Genomic DNA, 27,037 nt, shown 5'->3' on the forward strand with positions numbered 1-27,037 from the left:
TTCAGATCTCTGTTATACAAGGCTTATTTTTGTTTTAAAAATATATTAAATTATTCATGTCCTATTTGTCAAAGCTGTCCTGTTTGTCAAGCCCTTGATAATCCACAATTCATTCTATCCTTCCCTCTGTTCTTGTCTAATTGTGTGGAAACGCTATACCTTGCCCCCAAATTAAAAAGAAAAGCAAAGCAAAACCTTTGTAACACATATGTACAAACAAAACAAATTCTCAGAGTGGTCATATATAGAAATATATGTCATGTCCTGCATCTTGAGTCCATTACCCCTCTGTCAGGAAGTGGGCAGCACACTTCATTATTAATACTCTACAATCCTGAATGGATTTCGGGCTTTCAAGGACTAGTGGAACTAAAGTCCCAGCAGGTTCTATAAAGTGAAGAAGGTTTGAAGGCCCTGACCAGTGATGAACTAGGTGTCCATCATCTGAAGGTCAGTTTAGCTAAGAGTTCTAATTTTATCACTAGGCAAATGGTGGATTATTTTGGCCATAGCCATTAATGAAGCTTTCTATTAAGATACAGAAGGATCATAAACTATAACGCTAGAGAGACTATCCCTACTGTCAAAATCATGGATAAGATAGTGATGTATAAGACACATGAAAGACATGAGTGACATGATATGAAAGACATGATCTTTTTTGTTTTTTAAAATATGTGTGTGTGTGGGCACAGTGCATGAACTGTATACAAAATGGGCACAGCAGTTAAATACTCCACTTGTCTTCCCAGAGAGGCAGCGTAGCATGATGGAGAGAGGGCTAGACTTGTAGTCAGGAAGACCTGGGTTTGTGTACTGCCAGTGCCACATACTGGGCAAATCAATTAAAATCTGTTTCCCCAAATTGTAGACAAATTGCTAATCAGTGATGATGATACCAATAATAACTAGCATTTATATAGCACTTTAAGGTTTGCAAATTACTTTATGAATATTATCCCATTTTATTTCCACAACAACCCCAGAAGGTAGGTGCTATTATTATCCTCATTTTACAGATAAGGAAACTGAGGCAAACAGAGATGAAGTGACTATCCCAGAGTTACTCAACCAATAAATGTCTGATGCAGGATTTGATTTCAGGACTTCTTGACTCTAGCTCCAATCTTGTATCCACTGAGCTATCTAAGCTCCATAAATGGAAGAAGTTTCCATGCTGGGAATTGTTCACACCAATGAAATCACTGTTCCAGACCCATCTTCCTCCCCGAAACCTCCCCCCCTCCCCCATTTCCTGGTGCTATTCTTAATGACAAAGATTAGCTTATTCAATTGCTGTTGATTAATTTGAATATACCTTGGCACAAGCAATAATTGTATAAGATGAATTTGTGTTTGAAAGGATATTCTTACGGACAGGTAGAATAGTGAATGGAAACAATTACCCCCACCGAGGCAGGTAGGTGGTGTAAGTAGATAGAGCACTGGCTGGACGCTGGACTCCTGAATGAAGTCAGGAAGATCTGAATTCAAATCCTGCCTTAGATACTGTGAGCTAATTGTTAAATTTTCAGGGTGAGCATTTACACCTCAGAAATCAATAAATACCATAATCAAAATTCAACTTGCTGTTCTGGTGATTATCCAACCTTAAGAAGATATTAATATAGAATTCTTAAAAATGTGTCATGTAGGGGCAGCTAGGTGGCACAGTAGATAGAGATCTGGTCTGAATTCAAATATGGCCTCAGACACTTGACACTTACTAGCTGTGTAAACCTGAGCAAGTCACTTAACCCCAATCACCTCACCAAAAAAAAAAGCAAAAAACAAATGTGTCATGTGCATTTTGGGGTGGGAAGAGAGATCTAGTTGTCAAACATTTACAAGCAGACACCTGATCAATCTCCTCATCTGTAAAATGGGGATAATAATAGTACCTACCTCCCAAGAATATTGTGAGGATAAAAATAAGCTGATATTTATAAAGCATTTTGCAAGTGCTAGAGAAATAATAGCTATAATAATTATTATATAATGACCTAGTAGGCAACATATATACTTAGAAGGCTGAAATATAAATAATCTATTTCCTATGTGCCTTTTCCTTTCCATTATGAACATCTTCCCCTCAACCCTTGAACTAAATCCAAGGCAAACATATTAGAATATTGATTTAAATCAGTCTCTGAATGAAATTAATGAACACAGTGGCTTTTTTTGGAAAATCAGTCTAGAAGATCAGGCCTGTGAAATAGTCTGCCAGGAGAAGAATTTCAAAAGCAATTATAAATTAAAAACAAATAATCTAAACAAAACAAGACAGTATTATTAGGTAATTCATGCCATTACATGTTATTAATTAGAGATTAATAAGCCTATTCCAACAAAAGGCTAATCCTTTGATGTATTATGAAACTCACAAAATAAGATGCAACTACAATAAACTATGTAAAGCAACATAATTGTAAGAGCAAAAAAGTAAACAGGATTTTAGCATGAATCAATGGCCAGTTTTTCCTGGTAGTTTCTCTTAGAATAATTCTTTAATTATTTGCACTGAAAAAGGCTAAAAGGATTTCTGGGACTTTTATAGCAATCTCTAATATATAAACCAGAATTTCTACTTCTAATGACTAAAAGGATAATGCAAGTTAGCAAAAACAAAACAAAACTCCCCCATAAACCTCCACAATTTATTGCTGAGCATGCTACAATACAAAATTATAAAGTCTTATTGTGATCGTTACTATATATATAATGGATATATTTTAGAAGAAACATTAATTACCACAGTTTCAAGTTGAAATGAAAATTTTTTGGTTGTTTAAAAGCTTGGCATTTCAAAGATGACTGAGATTTTGTTTAATGGTGCCAAAACAATTTAGCATGTAGGGAGAAAAGAGAGACAGATCAGCCTGTGATTGTTGCTAGGGGAATGTAGTACAAGGTCACTGGACTTTTCTGTCTTTTTCACCTAGTCTAACACTTTTGATTTGTATAAGGCAGAAGCATGATAGGAGGAGATTTAAAGCAGTTTTCCTATCACAGGCTCACTCACCTTCTTTTTCATTTAAGGAAGTAAAATGCTGGGAGTATTTGTCCCAGCCAGGAAATGGGATTAAAAATAACAACGAAAAAATATGAATGGAGCTCAGATCCATTATATATCAGAAAGGAGTTGAACTGAGGCTGTCAGTACAAAAAGGACTTTACAGAGCAGGTACACCTTTAGCTTTGGTATCTGCTACCTTCTATGAGCAGCTTTACTGAATAGGAATGAATTAGAGTCATTAGCTGAAAAAGTTGCAGCCCTTACCTGCTGGGGAGAGGCTTGCTAATCGTTAACACTTTCAATGGACGGTAGATAGAGTAGTGGGTGGCCCTGAAGACAGGACCTTAGCTAAAGACTATAGCTGAGGTGTTGAAGGGGACTGTTGTAATGGGGGGAGTCTTGGAATGCCTAGATCACTTAACATGGAGACCCTTTGTGTCCTCTACCACACAAGTAGGGGTAGCCTGCTTAGATTGGCTGCATAGTCAGAAAGGCTGAATCTTTAAAACTGGTCAGACTGAGGATGCTCCATCTCTTCCCCGTGTACTGTTTTTGCTGTGGTCAGAGGGTGAAGATCACAGTTCACCCACACCATGGGTGCCATGAACTGAACTGGGAAAGGGGATACTTTCCTCTCTTTTCTTTTATTCTGGCTTCAAGAAATGGACCTCACAGACATTTGTTTCTGTTCTGTGTTGTTTGTCCTTCTCCGTTTCAAGTATCAGTGGTGATTCCCACCAGTGGGAGTTTGGGCCAAGGTGACTTTGGAACCAGGTTACCAAGAGGGGTGTTGTAGTCAGTCAGGCTGGCAGGGAAGCCCCAACAAGCTTAGAGTTCCAGGGATTTGAGTATGGGGGGTGGGTTGGACTTGGAGCTTGGGACTGTGAGCTATAGGAACTGAGCTAAGTTATGAGTCTAATGCTCTTCCCCTTCCTGGAGACTGAGGTGGTGCAAAGGGGAGGGGAGTTAACTCCCACATGTTAGTAAGGCATTTGTATATTTGTGATTATGCCTTTTGAAGTAAATTTTTTAAAAATAAAAGATAATCCAACTATCAGCAGTTAAAAGGAACTGAGTGTCGGAGACCACCTCTACAACCAAAGGAATTCTCATGGTGGGGACCGAAGACATTGTCAGAGAACCTAGGTGTCCCCCCAATTTCCCTCATGGGTCCTGGAGAATCTTGGGGGGAGGAAACGTAACATATTTGGCCTTCAGGTAGTGGGGGCTAGGGTAGCAAATGTTACTCTATAAAGAGTTTGAATTCTTATGAGCTTGGAACATCTCTGTCTCTTTACCAGCAGCCTTCTTACCCTGGAGATAATTTCACAATGATGACTGCTCACCTGATTGTGGAGTTCCTAACCCAAGCCATCATTTTATGATAGGCCTCTCTTGAAATTATGAGCTTACTTCAAGTTGTAAAGGTGATGTCCTCTCCTGCTGGGGAGAAGCTTACTAAGCACATCATGCTCTAGGGCAGGGGTCAGAAGATTACGGCCGACGAGTCAAAAAACATCCTTGGTTTGGCAGGCCATAGAAAAAGAGGTGGTGGGCTAGACTGGCCTTGGGGCCGTAGTTTTTAAACCCCTGTTCTAGGGGATAGAGGTACTAGCTGAAAAAAAACTGGCTGATAGAATTACGGACCTCCCATGTGGGCCCACTAACCACAGAATCCTACAGTGGATAATGGACAGGATATCAGGGGGCTCTGAAGATAGCTGACTAGTTGAAGCTCAATATGGAACAGAGACAGACAACCAATAGTGTCTGGTAGGGAGCTTTGGAGACACAATTCCCATTGGAGAAAAGTTGTGCAGCATCAGAGGCCTTCAGACCAGTCTGGTGTTGGTGCCAAAGATCAACAATTGAGGGAGAATAATGAAGGGCAGAAAGGCAGAGATGTGACACCCAGTGGGAAGCTGGCCTACCTTCCAACTTTTCCCACCAAATATGTATATACTTGTGAAAATTGGCAGAGGGGTTGTTATACTATTTCATTTAATGCCTTTCATTTGAATTGTGTGTCCCCTGGCTAACTAGTTCAAGCAAACCCAGTGGCAAGGGCTTATAAGCTATGATTTAGAGAAGATTTTGGCCTACCAAAAACCTATAGTTAAGTTTTAGAGGCCCATAAATGAGGCATGAATTAGGTGCTGCAAGTATAAAAAATAAGTCAAACTGGTTATTTGCTACTGAGCAGACTGAAAGAAAAAAATATGTTAAAAAAATTTCACTTCTCAAAACAGATGTCCTAGTGAAAACATAGCTCTCTAATTGAAGTGAAACAGATCTGTTATAGAAATGTATTAGATAACTACCTGACACTTTATTTTTTTATTTATAGAATATGAAAGTGAAATTCCATGATTTCAATTCTGTTTTTTAAAAATTATTTCAAAGTTTAATTTTTTAATATAAATTTATCTATTTTTAGTTTTTAACATTTACCTCCATGAGATTTTGAATTGCAAATTTTCACCCCATCTTGCCCCTCCCCCCACCCCAAGATGTCATGCATTCTGAATATCCCTTCCCCTAGTCTGCCCTCCCTTCTATCTTTCCCCCTCTTCTCTTATCCCCTTCCCCTTCTATTTTCCTGTAGGACAGGATAGATTTCTGTACCTCATTTCCTGTATTTCTTATTTCCTAGTTGCATGCGGAAACATTTTTCTTAAATCATGTGTTTTTAAAGCTTTGGGTTCCATATTTTCTCCCTTCCTCCCACCCCACCCAACCACCCTCATTGAAAAGCCAAGCAAGTCAAAAAAGCCATACGTGTGCAGTTATGCAAAACACTTCCATAGTAGACATGTTGTGAAAAACTAACTCTATTTCCCTTAATCCTATCCTGCCCCCCCATTTATTCTATTCTTTCTTTTGACCCTGTCCCTCCTCAGAAGTACTTCCTTCTGTTTACCCCTTTCCCAATCTGCCCTTCTCTCTATCATCCCCCTGCTCTCTTGTCCCCTTCTTCCCCTATTTTCCTGTAGGGTAAGACAGATTTCCATACCCAATTGAGTGTGTATGTTATTCCCTCCTTAAGCCAAATCCTATGAGAATAAGATTCCCTCATTTCCTCTCACCTTCCCCTGTTTCCCCTCCACTGTAAGAACCTTTTCTTGTCTGTTTTGTGCGCGAGATAATGTACCCCATTCTACCTGTCCCTTTCTCCTTCTCCTAGTATAATCCTCTCTCACCCCTTAATTTTATTCTCCAGATATCACCCCTTCATCTTCAACTCATCCAGTGCTATCTATCTATCTATCTATCTATCTATCTATCTATCTATCTATCCATACATATAATTTTTGCCCCTCCCACGACCCCGATACTGACAAAGGTCTCATGAGTTGTAAATATCATCTTTCCATGCAGGAATGTAAACAGTTCAACCTTAATAAGTCTCTTATGATTTCTCTTTCCTGTTTACCTCTTCATGTTCCACTTGAGTGTTGTATTTGAAAGTCAAATTTTCTCTTCAGCTCTGGTCTTTTCATCAAGAATGCTTGAAAGTCCTCTATTTCACTAAATGACCATTTTTTCCCCTGAAGGATTATACTCAGTTTTGCTGGGTAGGTAATATCTCCTTTGCCCTTCTATATTCTATACCCTTCAGTCCCTTAATGTAGAAGCTGCTAAATCTTGTGTTATCCTGATTGTCTTTCCACCATACTTGAATTGTTTCTTTCTGGCAGCTTGCAATATTTTCTCCTTGACCTGGGAACTCTGGAATTTGACTACAATATTCCTAGGAGTTTTCCTTTGGGAGTCTCTTTCAGGGGGAGACTGGTGGATTCTTTCAATTTCTATTTTGCCTTCTGGTTCTAAAATATCAGGGCAGTTTTCCTTGATAATTTCTTGAAAGATGATGTCTAGGCTCTCTCTTTTTGATCGTGGCTTTCAGATAGTCCAATAATTTTTAAATACTCTCTCCTGGATCTATTTTCCAGGTCAGTTGTTTTTCCAATGAGATATTTCACATTGTTTTCTAATTTTTCATTCTTTTGGATTTGTTCTACTGTGTCTTGATTTCTCATAAAGTCACTATCTTCCAATTGCTCTATTCTAATTTTTAAGGAAGTATTTTCTCCAGTAATCTTTTGTACTTCCTTTTCCATTTGGCCAATTTTTCTTTTTAGGGCATTTCTCTCCTCATTGGCTTTTTGGACCTCTTTTGCCATTTGGGTTAGGCTATTTTTTTAAGGTGTTATTTTCTTCAGTATTTTTTTGGGTCTCCTTTAGCAAGCTGTTGACTTGTTTTTCATGATTTTCTTGCATCACTCTCATTTTTCTTCCCGGTTTTTCCTCTACTTCCCTTACTTGCTTCTCAAAATCCCTTTTGAGCTCTTGCAAGGCCTGGACTGATTCATATTTTTCTTGGAGGCTTTGGATGTGGGAGCTTTGACTTTGTTGTCTTCTTCTGGTTGTATGTTTTGATCTTCTTTTTCACCAAAGTAAGATAATATAGTCTGATTCTTTTTGCGAGGTTTGCTCATGATCCCAGTCGACTGCTTGAGTTTTAAACTCTTTGTTAAGGTAACAGTCTGCTTCCAACGTGGAGAATGTACTGTCCCAAGCTTCGGGGGTTTGTATAGCTGTTTTCAGAGATATTTCTAGGGGCCTGTAAATTTTTCAGTTCTTCCAAGGTGGTATGATAAGGGTCAAGGTGTTTACTCTTTTCCTGGCCTGCGTTCTGGTGTTTGAGTGATTGGCCACAAGCAGTCTTTTCTCTCTTGGAACTGTGAGGAGGGTTTCCTCTCTACAGCCACTACAAGTTCGACCACACCACCATTCCTCCTCACCCCAGGACCACCACCCAGAACTGTGACCCAGATCCAAGCACAGGCAAAGCAAGAGATTCCTACTTCAGCACCAGTAAAGAGATCCCTGCAGTCCCCCTCTGATCAGCCACTTGATTTCCCCTTCAGTTTCTGGGCCCGAAGCTCAGAACACAGCCACCACCTGGGTGCCCCTACTCTGTGCCCTGCGCTCTGGAGCTGGCTCTGACCTGGCTCCTCTCTCAGCACCACAGAAACAGACTTTTCCCACTGACCTAAGTTGTCTTTGGTGTTCGTGGATTGAGGAGTCTGGAAACTGCCACAGCTGCCTGTGATTCATTCCTCTGAGGCCTGCTCCAGGTTTGCCGCGGCCTGCGCACCCATGCCCAACTGCACTCCTCTTACTGCCCAGCGCGATATATCTTCCCGATCAATCATCCAGACTGTCTTGGGTTGGAAATTTGTTTCACTCTGTCTTTTTGTGGGTTCTGCTGCTTTAGAATTTGTTTAGAGTCATTTTTTATGGGTATTTGGAGGGGTTTGGGGGAGAGCTCAGGGAAGTCACTGCTTTCATGCTGCCATCTTGGCTCTTCTCAAAGTTTTAAAAATATAACCAAGATATAACTTCCTGATCCCTTTTTCCCCTTCATTTAAAATTTTCTTTTTTTTTTTTTCTCAACTCTTTACTTAAGGGTCTTTTCCCCTTTCTACCTCCTTCTCATCCTGCAGGTAACTCTGCCCTGAGGTCTGTTCTCCTGATTGCTGAGTCCAGACCACCATTTCATGAGGTGTCCCAGTCGTACTCACATTGGTCCCTGCTAGCCCCACTCTACCACCTTGCCAGCAGGCTTGCCCTCCAACCCACTCCCCTGGGCAGTTCCTCTTTATATGCTGTCTTCTCTTATTAGAACCTGAACTCCTTGAACATAAGGCTGTCTTGCTTGCTTGTTTTTGTACATCCAGGATTTAGCACATAGTAAGTGCTTAATAAATGCTTTCTTTGTTTAAAAAACCTATTGTATGCAAAAGACGTTAGACAATGGGGGAGATTCAAAATTTAGTTAAAATGTAGTATCTGCCTTTATAATCTGGTAGCAGAATGAGATGATTATAACACATACTATTATATAACATGCCAACTTAGTCTAAATTGGGAAATTTCTTTACTCTCAAATAAATTATTGGGGTTCATTAACTTCTCTGCATTAACTTCAATGTTGGGTCCAGTCATTCTTGGAAATAAAATAATCCAGGACAACAATGGAATTCTGAGGCAATGTTCGCAGTTAGGAGAATCTATCTATCTATTATCTATCTAGTCTGTCTGTCTATCTATGTATCTATGTATCAATGTATCTATCTATCTTTTTGCTGTGTTCTGTTTACTAAAGGGAAGGTGACCCACTTTATCTCACGAAAATTTTACCACATTTAGTCAAACTTTTTAAAACTTATTACACTGTAATTTATTTTATTAATTCATACCCTGGAAGATCACTCAACAGCGTCAGTTATTACCAAATACAAGGATGGTTATTCTATTCAATTAAGGGCGTGTAACATGTGTACTCGAATTTTTACCTACCTACTTCTTGCTGTTAAAAGCAGTCCTAAATGGGGACATCAGTGGTAACCCGATTACTTGAGAAATCACCCCTTCCTCATTTACTCATACAGTAAATAAGATTAGCCAGGTCACAGTTGAGTATCACCAGGTTTAAATTTTGAGGAACTGAAGTCATACTATTTCAGAGAAGGTTTGCACCTTTGTGTAGCCTGGAATGAAATGCCTGTGGGAGAGGCTAAATCCATGGGAAACTTACCAAAGCCACTCTTGTTACAACAGAATTCAAACTTCAGAGCTCATCTAGGAGGATTTAATTACTGAAGAACCATTATGAAGTGATATTACCTTATAAGGCACAAGCCCCAGAGTGGTGGAATAGGGGGAGGAACCCATGCAGCAATCAGATCAGACCAGGTCAGACAGGAGCAGAGCCACTTCCAACAGGAGGGGAGATCACCCCAGGACCCACCCTTTGAAGACTAGTTGTTAGTCCCTTATCTTGTGACTAGCAAAATAAATAACCTACTAACACAAACATACACACACTCATAAATACTACACACAAAGCAGTCTTGTTATATATATAATATATAATATATGATATAATATATAAGCACATTTCATTTACATAAGAAGATTAGGGCAGATCACATAGGTAGCAAACAGAGGCTGAATACCCACCCAGCTTAGGGATTTTAAAAGGATGTTTCTTCAAGGTACCAGTGATACACTTTACTAAATGCCCTGAAAATGTTCAATTAACTAACACACTACTGGGAAGTAATTTAGAAACTGAGAAGAATGCTGTCCACCTATTCTTTCCTCCCAAAGGTGAGCTTAAAGGCAGCTTTAGTCATGGTAAGTGGGTAGTTTTGCATGTCATATAATATGGCAAGGCATAGCCCAGCTGTTTGAAAATATCACCTGAAGAAGGTCATACTATATGAAGGCCAGCATAAACCTGCTAGCACTGTACTGCCAGTGAAGCCCTAGTATCATTATCCACTGGTGGCTTTCATAGCTCCCAACTGTATTGTTTTAATTATTAAAGGGCCAGTGGAAGATCCACTGATTGAAGGTCTATCTGAACCAAAAGCTTACTTTCTCCAATTTTTTACCAAGTACACAGTAGTACTATATGATGTGGCCCAGCAGTTTTCAATATATGGTTTGGGGCCCCTTGGGAGCACCCCAAGATCCTTTCAGGGGGTCTGTGAGATCAAAACTATTTTTATAATAATACTAAAAAGTAAATTTATAATATGGTAAACTGTGATAGATTTAACCCACGTAAACGGAAGTTCTTTTGTGGGGAGGATCATCAACAAAACTTAAAGGCATAAAGGGACCAAAAGTTTGAGGACCACTGATGTAACTACCAGAGGTTCATCTCTTGTATCAGAAGGATCCTTCCTAGCGGTAGTTTGGGGACCTAGAAAACCCTCTTAGATGGAACCCTTTAGGAAACAGACGAGAGAAAGATTTGAAGAGAAAGAGAGAGAGAGAGATGCTACTATGGGCCTTATATCCATCTCAGCTCCATAATATTATAGGTTTATTGGGGGATTAGAGTAGAGTAATATTGTATCAAGCTCTTGTGAATAGAAAAACCCATAAATTATGCTTCAAATCCTTAATATTTATTTCTAAGATTTAAATTTTCTAGTAGAATCAATATAGTGGGAGAGGTGACCAAAACTGCTCCTTTACCACGGAAATGGACATAGATTCTAGAACACTGCAAGGAGGGGTGAAAGAGAGGCCAGATGATATGACCCTTACCTGTTTTTAGAGCAAAAATCAGGTCATCAAACTCTTGTGATTCTTCATCAGCTATCAGAGACCCCTGACCATAGCCTCCAGCAGTTGGGAATGAGGCACCATTCTGAGGACTCGGCTTAAAGTCGGGGCTCGCTTGACTTGCTTGTCGGAGGGACGCCCTCTCCCAGTCAGCTGGCACCTTAAAAAATGAAACTATATGAATAAAGTAGCAAAGTACTTTACATGAGCCATTCCTTTCTCTGCATCCCAGAGGAGAGCCAGTCAAAATACTTCTCAAGGAATTGCTCAGACTGAAGAAAGCCGGCGATTAAGCAGGAGTGCTGATCTGCATATGACTTTAAAAGCCTTGATAGAAAACCTCCTGGCTCACCCATCGCCTTCTGAAGTCTCCTGTCAGGGGCGGCTCATTTTCTCCATCCCTCCTCTGAGGCATTTAATCGGTTCAGCTGGGCCTGAACTAGGACCGATGGGTGGAACGTATAGGAAGGTGGGTTTTTGGCTCAGTGTAAGAAAGAGGTTGGTGGTGACTACAATTGTACAAAGATGGAACTGGTCTGTCTGTGGAAATCCCGAGTTCCTTATGACTAGAGGCATTCAAGTGGAGACTGGATGGCCACTTGTCAAGGATGTTGTAGGTGGGATTCTTTGTAGTTCAATTAATCATTCAGCAAGCTTTTATTGAGCACCTACTATTTGCCAGGCGACTATGCTATGTACTGGGGGATATTTAAAAAAAAAAAGTCCAGGTCCTGAGAGGAAAATACAAAAAATAAAATTAATTTTTAATTAATCTACTAGGGCAGGGCCCTAGCAAATGAGGAAAGACTTCATGCGGCATTTGAACTGAGCCTTGAAAGGCTACTGAAGGATTCTAAAATGGGAAGATGAGGGGTGCATACCAGGCAAATGGGACAGCCTATGCCAAAGCATTGAGAAGATGGAATTGGACCGGATGATGTCTGAAGTACCTTCTAATTCAGCAATTAATTTGACCTCAGACATGTACCAACTGTATGACCCTGGGCAAGTCACTAACCTTTGTTTGCCTCAGTTTCCTCATATGTAAAATGGAGGTAATAATAGCACCTCCTAGGAGTGTTTTGTGGATAAAATGAGATAATAATTGTAAAGTACTTACTTAGCACAGTGCCTGGAACATAGTAAGTGCTATGTAAATGTTAGCTATATTTTCTAGCTCCTTGACAAATGTTACTGCTTATTTAGACAATCTAGTTCAGTCCCTCTACACAATCCAATGTGGACTGCTCTTTGTATTTCTATGGTGTTAGGTGGGGATAAAATACAGATTAAATACCCATCTATTTTCCTATCTTTAATTTTACTTTAGGAGCATCTGGGAGAAGTAAATTCTATCAGAAAGTGACAACCTGCCAAGACTGCCTGGCAGCCTGTGCATTTCACAGCACAGTGCTTGGAGTACAGTAACCATTCACACTTACTGACTTGACTCAATCAGCTTAAATAGTATCCTCTGTTCTTCCATGCTTTGTGACCAAAATGATAATAATTTCCTCATCTTCCTCTAAATCGGAAAGTTCCCTTCCACCATCTTCTTCACCTCTCCCACTTCTCCACCTCCAAGGAAATCCACAGCTTCCAACGGCTCTGACAACACCCTTTGGTGAGATGTGCTAGATCAAAGCCAATTCAAATCGGGGGCTCCTCAGATCAAAGACTATCCTTCAGGGGTATGTTTTTGACAGCATGATGGTTTTAAGTTGTGGCTAGTGCCCAGCCAGAGGGCTGTCACAGCTGCTGTCTCCCAAGATAAGATTACCTAAGTGGTTGTAGGTCAGGAAGTACTATTGAGAGGGTACATTTTGAGTAAAGGCCAACTGAAGACTTTGAGGATAATGGAAAAAAAGGAAAAGAACATAAAGAAATTTAATTGAGGTGTCAAAGATCTTTAGACAAATGCTAGATATTTTTGGAAAATCAGAAAAGTTTTTTTTTTAAAGTTTCCCTTCTGGTGGTGGTGTTTTTTTTTTTAAATAATATCCCTTCCTGGTAATGTCACCTGTGATGTCAAAAACCTCGAATAGTTTTCCTCAAGCTTTGACCCACTGCATTTTACCATATTCATGGATGTCATGTGTTTCTAGGGAGAGGCAGCTTGGAGCAGAAGATATGGACCCAGCTAGGAAGATCTGGGTTCAAGTCCTCATTCTGAAATCTGCTGATTCAGTAACCTTGGGTAAGTCACAACCTCTCAAAGCTCCAGGCCAGCAGGTCTCAAAACTTTTTCACAGTGACAGAACCCTTAAGTTTAAACAAAAATTTCACAGAACTCCCTAAAATTATTATTTTTAATGCCTATTAACAAGCAATATAAGATTTATTTTAAAATTAATTAATTAAAAAAGCTTGGGGTGTTCCTTATAGCATAGTTTGAGAAATATTATTCAAGGCAACTCTGTAATAATATAAATTGAAGAAAAGGCTGACCTGCCTTCCTCACCTGGGGTTCCCTATTCTGATGAAATCCCAGGTCCAGCCCATCTCCCTCGTTTTCCCTCCTATCATACTGCAAGCTCCTTGAGGCTAAGGACTATATATCTTTTTACTTTTACATCCCCAAACAAACTCTAGCTCAGGTCTCTAGATGCTGCTGAATGTGGCTTACTTTGCTACATTAAATTGAATAAAAAATTTTGAACAGGGTACTGGTACTCCAATTTCCCTATGTTCACTAATGACATGCTCCCCAGACTCTTCATCTGAGCTTTCTAAAAATAATAGCTAACATTTAAATAGCACTTACTATGTATCAGGAACTGTGCTAAAGTTTTTCAATTATTATTTCATTTGATCCTGACAACACCCTTAGGAGGTGCTTTTATTATCCCCATTTTTGCAGATGAGGGAACTGAATCAAATAGAGGTTAAGTGACTTGCCCAGAGTCACACAGCTAGTAAATATCTGAGACCCTGTTTGAACTCTGTTCTTCATGACTCCAGACCTGTTAAGCTATCCATTGTTCTACCTAGCTGACCATTTCTAAAAAAAAAAAAGATATTAATTTTTTTCTCTTCCCTTGCCTTCCCTTCCCTTCCTTTCCCATCTCTCTCTCCCCTTCCTTTCTTTTCTTTTCTTTTCTTTTTTTTTTGTCTTTTTTTGGTGAGGCATTTGGGGTTAAGTGACTTGCCCAGGGTCACACAGCTAGTAAGTGTCATGTGTCTGAGGCCAGATCCTCCTGCTTCAAGGCTGGAGTTCTATCCACTGTGCCACCTACCTGCCTCTCTTTTCCTTTTAAAAAAAATTATACTAGGTTTCTAATCCCATGAAATTTTATTTAGTTTATTTAAATCTGTAATGGAAATAACTCATCTCTAGATCAATAGAGATAACTAGGAAATACTCTCTGGATGTGGGGACACATTATGTATATGTATATTTATATATGTATTGTCATGTGTGTATATGTGTGTGTGTATACATATACATATACATATTTAGATGACATGCCTCCTATTCTCATTTACTGACAGTATCAAAGGATGCTATGCTGCATTCCCTTTGCTCTCTATGGAGAGAAATGGGAGAGTATATTGGCAGACTAAGGAATATACTGCTTTGCAGCATCTCTGTGGGGGCTGGAGGCTACTTGAACTAACTTTTCTTCCCAAAAAAGCTTCTTCAGTTGAGTTTTAGAACTTGAGTACTGTTTCCTTCCCTACAAAGGTGGTGAAGGAAGGAAGGAAGGAAGGAAGGAAGGAAGGAAGGAAGGAAGGAAGGAAGGAAGGAAGGAAGGAAGGAAGGAAGGAAGGAAGGAAATAAGCATTTATGAAGTTCCAATCATGGGCCAGGCACTATGGTAAACATTGCTGATCATCACAATAACCCTGGGAAGTAGATGCTTATTGTTGTCCCATTTTACAGTTGAGGGATCTTAGACAGTCACAGGTTAAGTGACTTGCCCAGGGGTCACAAAGCAATTGAACTCAGGTTTTTCTGATTCGAGGCCCAGGGCACCATTTAGCTTCCTCTAGGCAAGAAATTTCAAAACCAGGGACTGGTAGAAAGGGGACTAAGGGTGTAAAATGTGGGAAGAATGGAAAGAGAAGTGAAGAAGATGTACATTTCATATGTACATCAAATTCTGATTAGGATTTCCATTAGTGCAATTCACACTCCTTGTAAAAGTTCTGAGTCTCTGTTCTGAAACATTTCTGATATTTAGATTAAAAGGAGTATCTGGATCACTGTACCTCTCATGATTGCATGCTGAGCTCAAGGTGAGAAGTCAACTATCTGGGGGAAAAGAGGTTGGTAAAAATATTTTGGACTAAGAAACATTCTAGAAACAGTTTCCAAGGGTGTTAGAAGACCTGATTATGGGTAAATTCATCCTCCAAGACTAAGTGATGTGAGATGCCAAAGCAAGCTATGGCTAATTTATTTTTCTTCAAGTGAATGGCTACTACAGCTCACACAGCAGGGAGAAGAATAAGGTCATCAGACAGGATGATACATAATATGGTATAGTGACAATAAAGTTGGCCTGAGAATCAGGAGACCTGGGTTCTAATCCTGTCCTGTCCCTACCAGTCTTAATTAAATCTTTTCATCTCTCTGGCCCTCATCTGATTAAACTGTAAAATGAGAGGGCTGGTTTTCATGACCTCTCATCTCCCTTCTAGCTCTGACATTCTGGAATTCTGCGAGGTGGGACTTATCTGCCCTTCTTCACAAAAGAAGACAAATGACAGGTACCTCTTCCATAGCACTGATGAGATTCTGGGTCGATTTGCTGATCTCACCCTCTGCAGGAGGCATGCCGCTGCCTGCTGTGAAAAAAGCCGAACCTGGCCCGGGGTGCCCATTCGTTTCCACAGTGTAGCTGGCTTTCATTGGGCAGCATATCTGGTTGTGTAGAATGAAATACACCACAAAGACATAAAGGCCCTGTGAAGGAAAAAAAAATGCCACCAGGTCAGAGAAGAATTTGCTGGATTGGCTTAAAATGTCACTTTTGTAAGAGTTCATATTTTGGGATAGCAGTCACTCCATGGTCTCCCCAAGATAGATAGTTATATGATTGTGGCATGCTGGGAGAATAACAAGGCACCATTCTAATAGTAAAATTTCAAGCATGTATAACAATACTTAGCAAATGTCATCGGGTATAGAGCTGCTGAATCACTGAAAATTATTTCCGTTAACTCCATATAGCTGTATAATAAAGTCAAGGTAATCAGTATCACTTCTCAGTAGTCAGAGGAAAGTACCATATCCCATTTGCAACAGGACTTTGCCTCTGCAATAGTCTCCATCCCAGCTGTGGGGAAAAAAAAGCCATCTTTTTTCAAATGTGTAAATCTCATATACTCTAGTTGTTTTACCTTGGTGCAAATTAGAGTGTTTGTGATGGAAGTCTGATGACTAATTGTCCCATCCTTTCCCCTTCATCTTGTGTTCTCATCAGGCTCCCTCACGTTTTACTTTCTCCCTGTCTTGGTGTGATGGAAAGAAGAGTAGGACAGGAATGAAGACCTCTCATTCCTGGTCTCAGTTCCACTCCTTAGTAGGTGGAGGGACTTCGGTAGATGGCTTAAATTCTCCCCCCTCCCTCCAACAGAACTTTCCCTTGAAACAAAGAAGGGTAGTTTAGGAGAAACAAACATATTGGTGGGTCTTGCCTCTCTGGAAAGTGAGGGAGGAATACTTCACCATCAATTCTGAAATCACAACTGGTCACTGCATTGATGGGAGTTCTGATGTCAGTCAGAGTTACTTTTCTTTACATTATTGTGAACATTTTTGCACATTTTTCTCTTGGTCCTGGTTACTTTGTTCTATATTTGTTCACATAAGTCTAAGTTTCCTTGATTCCTTTCCTCTGGTATGATAACATTCCATTTTGTAGTTCAGTCATATTGACTCTTTATGAAATCATTTGGGGTTTTCTTGGCAAAGATACTGGAGTGGTTTGCCATTTCCTTTTCCAGATGAGGAAACTGAGGCAAACAGAGTTAAGTGACTTCCCCAGGGTCACCCAGTTAGTAAGTGTCTGAGGCTAGATTTGAACTCAGGAAGATAAGTCTTCCTTACTCGAGGCCACTGTGCCATCTAGTTGCTCTAAGAAAGCTGGCCTTCAAGACAGGAAGATTTAGCACTGGAGGTGGCTGTGATGCCAGTAATCTCTTAGTTCAGGGTTTATGTCAGGAGAAAATGAAGTTCTTGGAAGTCACCTGAAGAGCAAACAAAAGGAGGTTTAACACACCGAGGCACTTGGTGTGATTCCCCCCTCTTCCCCATTCTTTATGGAAATTGTCTGGTCATCAGGGCAGGATACAGTGAAAAAGAAGGTAATTTAAGGGGTTTTCAGAATCCAATAAATCAGAGGGGCCCTGATTCCACATCTAGTCCTTTGATGACCAGGAAGCTGTATCAGAGAAGCTGGAATTAATCAGATGCCAAGAACAGTTTTGTCTCCTTTTAGGGAAAGCTAATCCACGGAAAGTTCTGAGTTCAAATCCAGCCTCAGATACTTACTAGCTGCATAACCCTGGGCAAGTCACTTAACCCCTATTTGCCTTAGTTATTCATCTGTAAAATGGGGACACACTAGAAAAGGAAATGATACTCTAGCATCTTTGCCAAGAAAACCCCACAGATGACGTCCATGGGGTCATGTAGAGTTCGACCCAACTGAATGACTGAACAATAACAATCCATGGCAGGAGGGAAGCAGGAGGGTTGGGCCCAGGGATGGTCTACAGCCAGCCTTATGGGCTCTCAGACCATTTACACCTCAGAAATTAGCAATTACTACAAATCAGAGCTTGATTTATTATTTTGATTGTCTAGAATTAAGAAAATGAAGGAGAAAGTATTTTAATAATGCAGATTAAACTTAAAAGTGTACCATGCATACCTTTTTTCCCCACCTTGGAGAGCTAGTTGTTAAGCATTTACTAGCCCACTCCTGGGTGGGCCTAATGAAAGAGGAAGGATATTAGTCCTATCACTCCTAGGTCCAAGTGCCATCTCTGACATTAACTATGTGATCCTGGGTAAGTCATTTTATCTCTCCTTTTAGGCAAGTCTAATTCTTTTATTTGCCAGGAAGATGCCGACCTCTCTTGGTAAAATTTTCTCATCCAAGAATTCCCCCTGCAGTGAAATCACAAGTCCATTCCCTGTTGTACATTCAATACCATACTTTGTTCAGCCCTTCTCCAATTGATGAAGACATACTTTATTTCAATTTCTTTGCTACCATGGAAAGTGCTGCTATATTTATATGTATGAAACCTTTCCCCTCTATCTTTCTTGGGATACATACTTGACATATTTCTGGATGGTACAGTTTAGTGACTTTTCTAGGATAATTCCAAATTGCTTTTCCGAATGGTTTTACCAATTTATAGCTTCACCAACAATATATTTGTGTTCCTGTATTCCCACAGCCCCTTCAACCCTGACCATTTTTTTCTTTTTGTTATCTTTGCCAATCTGATGGGTTTGAGGTAAAACCTGAGTTGTTTTAATTCGCAATTATCTTATTATTACTGATTTGAAGCATTCTTTCATATGGTCGTAGGTTGCTAACATCACCTTTGACCTGTCTATTCATATCCTTTGACCACTTACCTATTAGGGAACATTTTTGTTCTTATATGTTTACATCGATTCCTCATATATCTTAAATATTTTTCAGAGCTCTTTTCTGCTAAAATCCCCCTCCCTGCAACCAACAGCTTCTCAACTCATTCAAGTTGCACTGATTTTGTCCATTGAAAAAGCTTTTAAAATTTTATGTAATCAGAATTGTCTTTTTCATCTTTTATGATCACTAACATCTCTTGTTTGGTTAAAAAATATCCCTCTAGCCATATTTATGTATCACTTAACTCGTCTGAACTGGTTTCCTTATCTGTAAAATGGGGACCATAATACTTGTCTTTCAACGTCATAGAGTTTTGTTATGAGGATCAAGGGAGATAACATGAAAGTGCTCTGAATGCTACAATGTGCTATGTGAATTGTTATTTATTATTTATTGAGATTATAAAATCATTGGCCTGTGGAATGCTGTAGACTGCTTAACACCCAACTTGTACTGTGCTTCTTGTTACATAAGAACAACAAAGCTATTTTATAGTTTCTTACTGACCTGATGGCCCTTTAAATTTTTTTGCAACTATGTCAAGCTCTTGAAAATTGCCCTGCTTCCGTCACAGATAGCAAAAAAAAAAATTTATTTGTTTTCAATCCACTGCCTACACTGATGGTCATTTATGATTTTTACAAAGGGCTTACTGTATGTTTCTAATGGTGCCTCTTTATAGCTTGCTAATTTTGACCTTTATGCTCAGCCAGTAAAATATCTTAAATTGTGCCTTTTGTCTACCCATTAATCCTGTTACTTAATTTTTGGAAACAATTCAGAATTTTCCTAGTCAATGAGATACTTAGCTCCTGAAAAATTCCCAAACTGCCCAACTTCATAAGTGAAAGGAACACTCATGAGGTAAGGCATTAACTTAGAGGGTGCTCAGCAAATAGAATTAAAACTAGTTTGATGGAATTTGCATTTTACCATTATTCCCATTGTTTCTAGGATACTAGAAACAATAACATACAGTACATTTATAGGTTTAACATTTGTAACTCTAAATAGCCTACGAGAAAATATTCAGAGCTTCAAAACTACTAACTCATGTGAATCTTAATATGAAACAATTACTATTCTGCAAAGCAATTTGGAACTCTACCCCCAGAGTCACCAACTCCCTTCAACCCAGCAATAGTACAACTGGGCCTATACCCCAAAGAGATAAAAGAAAGAGGAGAAGGTCCCTTGTGTACAAAAATATTTGCAACAGTTATTTTTGTTATAACAAAAACCTGGAAACTAAGGGGATGCTCATCATTTGGGAACAGTTGATCAAATTATGATATATAGAATGTAAAGGAACATTATTACAAAGAAATGTTGAAAGGGACAGTTCCAGAGACACCTGGGAAGACTTATATGACCTGATACAGATTGAAGTGAATAGAACCAGGAAAATAATTTTTTTTAATAACAACAACAGTATAAAGACATGTAACTTTGAAAGACTTAACTGATCACTGAAGTGACCCACCATAACTCCAGAGGACCAATGATGAAGTATTCTAGCCAACTCCTGACAAAGAGGTGCTCAAGACACAGAAATGAGACATATATTTTTGGATATGACCAATGTGGGAATTTCTCTTGCTTGATTATACATACTTGTTACAAAGATTTTGTTTTTATTTTCCTTTTATCAGTGTGGTGGGGGAAGGTGAGAAAGAAAGCAAATAAATGCTTGCTAATTGAAAAAAACTAAAATTCAAGTCTAAAAACAAAATGAAATAATTAGAGGATAACCAGATGTTTCTATATGCATGCATGAATGCGTATATATGTACACACATACACATGCATGTTTATGTGTGTAAACAAAGATACATCTATAGAAAACTACTATAAATTAAACTTGGCCCATTCCCCACACAGATAAAAAATCTGTGGACTATTTTTCTATATAAAATTAATTAGAATATTTTAAAAGCACATGGTTTATTTTTAAGTAATACTGCTTTAAAGTAAAATAATCCATAACTATCACCATCCCAAAATATACTTAACCACACTGATTTTCTTTCCTCTAAACTGGACAGTTTGTTGGAAGAAATGAAATTAAACACTCTAAACTATGTGGGTTAATATTTTTATTTTCACAAGAAAATTACATTGTAAACAACAATAGTCACATAGCTTCTAAAAAAAGCCATTATGTAGAAAGGAATCTACAATTTTCATTGTACAACTAATTATTTTCACATGAACATGACCTAATTCTATTGGCAACTACAATACACAGGACAGGAATGAAATGAGACTGTCAGATTAAAAATGATGGGGATGACATTGATTTCTTTGAGCAATCCTCTAAGAACAGTGGATGATGGAGTAAAAGCTGGACCAGAAACCAAGATTCTTTCTTTAAAATCAGTCTCTAAGGACCTGTCTCTTAAAATAACACACGTTCTTTTTTCCTCTCTCTCCTAGTTTTAAAGTCTAGTCTTTTGTGTTTCAGAAAGGAGACTGGCTGCCTGCTACAAATGACTTGCATGTCAGAGCTACATGCCTGTTTTTCTTAGAATCACAGAAACACGTAGCAAATGCACTAAAGCTCAATGAAGAGCCTAGGGGGACATGCACATTGCCCATACAGAAGGAAAGGAACGCTTCTGCCCCAAATACACAACAGCTGCCTGTGAGAGGCTGGGAAGAAGGAAGGGGAAGAAGGCGGTTGTAGAACTTTGACCTGGGAGGTGGCTCGTCTCCATTACAAATAGACCAGATCTCTTTATCTCTTTTATTGTGCCAGCTCCTTTCCAATACACCAAGAGGCATCCTAGAATCTCAGTAGTGCAAACTGTTGACCACTTCTCTGAATAAGATATACATGAAGAAGGGGAAATGAATTCCCCTCTAGATTTCTATTTTGATGAGCTGTGCTTCAGTGGCCCAGCACCAGCTGTGAAGGACCTACTAGAAGTCATCCTTCCATCCAGATCTGGACTGGCCAGTGCCCAGGGTTAGCAAGAGGCAGAGTCAGAATTTGAATTCATGTCCTTGACTCCAGATCCAGTGCTTTTCCCACTACAGCATGAGGTTGTTATGAGGGTTAAATGAGATAATACATAACAGTGAAGCCCATAAAATGCTCTACAGACAGGGGTGTGCTGGAGACAGTTCCTACCTATAAGGCAATTGTTAAATTTTCAGAGTAAGCATTCACACTTTGGAAATTGTACATACTATGGGCTTTATTTATTGTTTTGTTAATTGTCTAGACTTCAGAAAGTAATGGAGAAAATGTTAATTATGCAGATTAAACTCAAAGTATTGTGCACACATTTTTGTGTGTGTGTGTGGGAAGAGTCAGTTGTTAAACATTTGTCACTACACTCCTACCTATAGATTATTATTTTTAAAAAATGTTTTTGTATGTGTGTGAATGTAAGCATGTCAGTCTTTGTGGCCTTAGTTTCCTTATCTGTAAAATAACAGAGTTGGACTAGGCGATCTCTGGAGTCCCTTTTAACTCTATTTATGTAAATATGTGAAAGCTGAAATGAGCAAACACCGAGCCATAAGAATAATAAGAAGAATGATAATTAACAGGCACCATGCTAAACACTTTTTTACAAATAGGATCTCGTTTAATCCTCACAACAACTCTGGGAGGTAGGTGCTACTCTTATCCTCATTTTACAGATGAGGAAAATGAGGCAAGCAGAGGCTAAGTGACTTGCCTGGGGTCGCACGGCTAATAAGTATCTGAGACTGGATTTGAACTCAGGTCTTTCTAACTCCAGGCTATAGTTTAAAGGAATCAGTACACTTTCCTAAATGCCTCACACCTCCAGGGAATAATATAGGTATTGACAGGATTTGGTAAGTTGCCTCATTAATTTTTGCACTATTCCCTCAAAGCAAGAGACAAACACTAATGTTTTCATTCCACAGATAGAAAAAGGAAGCCACATGGCAGTTAAGCCACTTGCCAAAGGTCACATCCTCTCCAGTGCAGGTGGAAACTGCAGATTTCCTGGCTCTTAAGTCTCTGTCCTCGTCACGACACTTTTCAGCCTTCTTGATTTAAAGGGGGTTATGCTTACTTTGTACAAAAAGTCCAAATAGGATTGTACAGATACAAAGGACTGAGCAGAGGTCATGGACAAGATTAATGGTGAGTTCACTTTAAGAAAATAATCCCAAAGGGATTGTATCATTTTTTAAAAATCTGCTCAGAGATTTTAAAGAAAACACATCCAAACAGACTACATACACGTTAGCAAAGCATCTGTGCACGTATGGAACAAGACAAAAAAAAAAGAAATAAGAAGGATCATAAAAGCAGATGGGTGAATCAAACAGAATAGCTTTGCAACCTGGTTAAATGATGAACAACTTTGTGCCCCAGTTCTGTAAGAACAAAAGGAAATTTCTAGAAAAGAGGATCTTAAAAAGAAAGGGTGTGTTCTTAGGAAATGATTAAATACATTTAAGTATAAGAATGTCATAAAATATTATTTTGCCCTAAGAAATGATGGATATGAAAAATTCAAAGAAGAATGGAAAGACTGAACTGATGCTGAGTAAAATAGGACCAAGAAAGCGACATTCACAAAGAAGATAACAAAATAAATGAAAAAAATGAAATGGAATCCTTGGTTATCATAATGACCAAGCCTGGCGCCAGAGAAGAAGAGATGAGAAAATGTATTTTACTTTATAGAGGTGAGGGACTATGGGCACAGGACATTGCAGGGACCATCAGATACAGTTGATATGTTGGCTGGTTTTGCAGAATTGATTTTTTTTTCTCTTCACTTTTAAATCTTTGTTTTAAGAGATGGTTCACTAGGGAGGGAATGGGAGAGGAGAGAGATGAATTTGGAAATGAATGTGATGCAAAAATTAAAGTTATCAGTTAGAATAAAAGGAAAGATATGTTCTTCAGCTCTGGAATTTTGGATTTAGGTATTTTCCTGAAGATGCCTCTGGTTTTCATTGCTGTTGGGGTATGTGATGAGAGACACGATCCCTGAAATAACCAGGATCTCACTGGGGCTTCTGGAGTCTCCTGAACTTAAATATATTTGTAACTGATGAAGTTTTTGTTTGTTTACTTTTAGTTTCTTTTTTTTTTCTTTTATAAGTTACAGATGCAAAAATGTCCACTGTTGGGAGCACATTCCACATGACTCTGCTCATGGTGGCTGGTTTTGCACATGGCTGGTTTTCTGCTCCCTCTATGTCAGAAGTATTGACCCTGGGCTGGTTTTAGATTCCTTCTGCTTAGCATTCAGGTGACTTCTCTTGGTGGCTTCTGGTTTCTTTGGCAGACTGTGTGGGTTTATGTGCTGCTGCTGGCGCTCCTTCTTGGGGCTGCTTCTCAGTTAATGGATTTTGCAGCTTTCTGCTTTTGCTCTCTCCCTGATGGACTCCCCTGGGGAGTCTCTAGTGGCTGGCTGCCAGTTCCCTTTCTGTCTTCTTGTTCCCAACAGCTCTTCATTGCTGCCGGGCTACTGAAACGCTATTTCGGATGGAAACTGACTTTGACCAGCAAGTACAAGCAGATTTCATGCCAATGAGAGATTCTAAGGCTCCTTCTGTGGTTTCTCCTATTTTATATGTGTGGGATCTTAGGGTTATAGTAAGCACATATATAGCTGTACCCAATTTAAATTAATTGCTGTCTTTCTCATTTAAAAAACTAAATGAAAAATTTTTTCAATGAACATAAAATCTATTTTCTCTCTTCCCCATTCCCCTCCCATCCTACCTACCTGAGACCCTTGTAACAAATATGTGCAGTCAAGCAGAATAAATTAGCACATTGTCCATGCCCCAAAATACACATGCATCGATCTGCACCCTAGAGCCCTCCTTTCTTTCTCAGGAGGTGGCTAGAATGCTTTTGCTCTTTGGTCTTTTGGAACAGTGGTTGGTCATTGCATTGATTAGAATTCTCAAGTCTTTCAAAGTTGTTCGTCTTTACGATGTTATGGTTATTATATACATTGTTCTGGTCCTGCTCACTTCTCCCTGCATCAGTTTGTACAAGTCTTCTTTGGTTTCTCTGAAACCATTCCCTTCATCATTTCTTATAGCACAATAATACTCCACTATAGATTTATTTTGGGCCAGTTAAGTGGTACAGTGGATAGAACACCAGGCCTGGTGTCAGGAAGACCTGAGTTCAAATGTAGCCTTAGATACTTACTAACTGTGTCACCCTGGGCAAGTCACTTAACCCTGTTTGCCTCAGTTTCCTCACCTGTAAAATGAGCTGGAGAAGGAAATGGCAAACCACTCTAGTATTTCTGCCAAGAAAACCTCAAATGGGATCACAAAAAGTCCAACACGACTGAACAACAACAAGAGATTTATTTAACATTTGTTTGATTTGTTTAGTTGTTCCCCAATTGATAAATATCTGGTTCTTTTCTGGTTCTTTGCCAAACATAAAAAGAGCCATTATAAATATTTAAACGCATAATGGTCCTTTTCTTCTTTTCCTGATCTCTTTGGAATATAGGCCTAGTAGTGGCATTGCTGGATCAAAGGGTATTCACTGTTTAGTGACTCTGGGGCCATAGTTGCAGATGGCTTTCCAGAATGGCTGGGCTGATTCACAGCACCATCAGCAGTGCATTAACATTCCTATTTTCCCACAGCCCCTCCAACATTTGTCATTATCCCTTTTTGCCAACTTTGCCAATGTGATGGGTGTGAGGTACAACCTCTGAATAGCTTTAATTAGCATTTTGCTAACTTTAATGATCTGGAGGGTTGTTGGGTTTTTTTTTTTAAATATGACTTCGTTTTCTCATTTTTTATAGTCAAAGATGCTGTTATGATAGAAAGAACACTGAATCATAGTTAGAAGACTCGATTTCTTTTTCCATTCTCCCATTAACTTGTCAGGTGATCTTAGAGCAGTCATTTTCCTCTCTTATGCCTAAGTTTCTTCACTGTAAAATGAAAAGGTTGGTGACTAGAGAATTTTTTCTGACTTTAACATAAAGAGATAATGTTACAAAAAACAAAATCTAAAGTACATATGTTTAAAAATGAAGAAAGTAAAAGGAATGAGTCTAATCAATAGTAACCTCTAAATATGTCTTCAGTTACTAGAAATATAATCATAAAAATGAATTGCCTGGAGATGAGCGGGGAATTATCTAATAACCTTTCATGTTACTTCTCAAATTCCTTCCCCCCTGCTTTAAAAAAAAATGACCATGTCACAACTTTACTAGCTTGAAGGAACTCTGTACTTGGAGCTAGAGGACCTACAAGAAGTTGACATGGTTTAATTCAGTTCAATTAAATATTTTTGAGCACTTAGTTTATCTACAGCATTATGGTATGTGCCAGGGATACACACCCAAAGAACAGAAAGAGTCCTTGCCCTCAGGGAGATTATATTCTACAATATATACACAGAGAAATAAATCTGAGAAAAGAGAGAGTAGTAAGAGAGTACTAAGGGGGATCAGGAAAGGTTTCCCCACAGGAGGTAGGTGGCAGCTAAACTGGGATATGAAGGAAATGAAGGATTCTAAGATGTTAAGGTGAGGAAGGAGTATGTTTCAGGCATGTACAGGTGGGATATGGAATGCCAAGTTCAGATAAAAGCAAGTCTGTCAGTTTGACTGGATTGTAGAGAGCTTGATGAGCAGAAGTGTGAAACATGTCTTGAAAGAGAGGCTGGAGACAGATTATGAAGCCCTCTAAATGGTAAACTAAGGAGTTTGCATTTTATCCCAGAGGCATTACTTCCTGCCCAGGGGAAGTGATGGCAGATCTGTCCTTTGGAAGAAGTTTTCAGCAGCTGTGTAGAAGCTAGATCGGATAAATGACTGAATAGAAACTGGGTGACCAATTAGGAAGCTATTGTAAAGCCCAGGCTGGCTTCAAGATGTTTTTCATCTAAACCGTATGTGATGTTTGTAGTCTTTTCATAGGTTTGGGTTTTGACAGATGTATGTTTGAGTTTTTAAATATCATATACACTAGAAATGGGACAAGGTTGATTTTTTTTTAAATCTAGTGAAAAGGCTATCCCTTGATAGCTTCTTTTGACCATTTAATTACCTTGACAGTCATGACATTCTCCCTTATATACAGCTACTCCTTTCAATTTAAGCCTGTCTTCCTTTTTTTTTTTTTTTGGTGGGTCCTATACTTCAGGACCATTATTGGGTTATTTTTCAGGTTTCTTATTTTCAAGATACATAACCCCAATTCCTTTAGCTCTACTCATAAGTCTGACTGTGCCAGCCTTCTGCATTATATGAGGAAACATACT

The 27,037-nt window shown here is 39.1% G+C and overlaps 1 protein-coding gene across 1 annotated transcript in view; it reads right to left on the bottom strand.

Moving 5' to 3' along the window:
* The window catches only part of ADGRV1 (adhesion G protein-coupled receptor V1), a 712,618-nt gene that overhangs the window by 13,745 nt on the left and 671,836 nt on the right, over positions 1–27,037 (bottom strand). Inside the window, 2 exon segments of the mRNA XM_078151750.1 lie at positions 11,147–11,324; positions 15,882–16,073. Coding sequence (XP_078007876.1) covers positions 11,147–11,324; positions 15,882–16,073 — 370 coding nt within the window.

The sequence above is a fragment of the Phascolarctos cinereus genome, unplaced genomic scaffold, assembly GCF_003287225.1.
Source record: "Phascolarctos cinereus isolate Bilbo 61053 unplaced genomic scaffold, phaCin_HiC Scaffold_4;HRSCAF=312, whole genome shotgun sequence".
Taxonomy (NCBI): Eukaryota; Metazoa; Chordata; class Mammalia; order Diprotodontia; family Phascolarctidae; genus Phascolarctos; species Phascolarctos cinereus.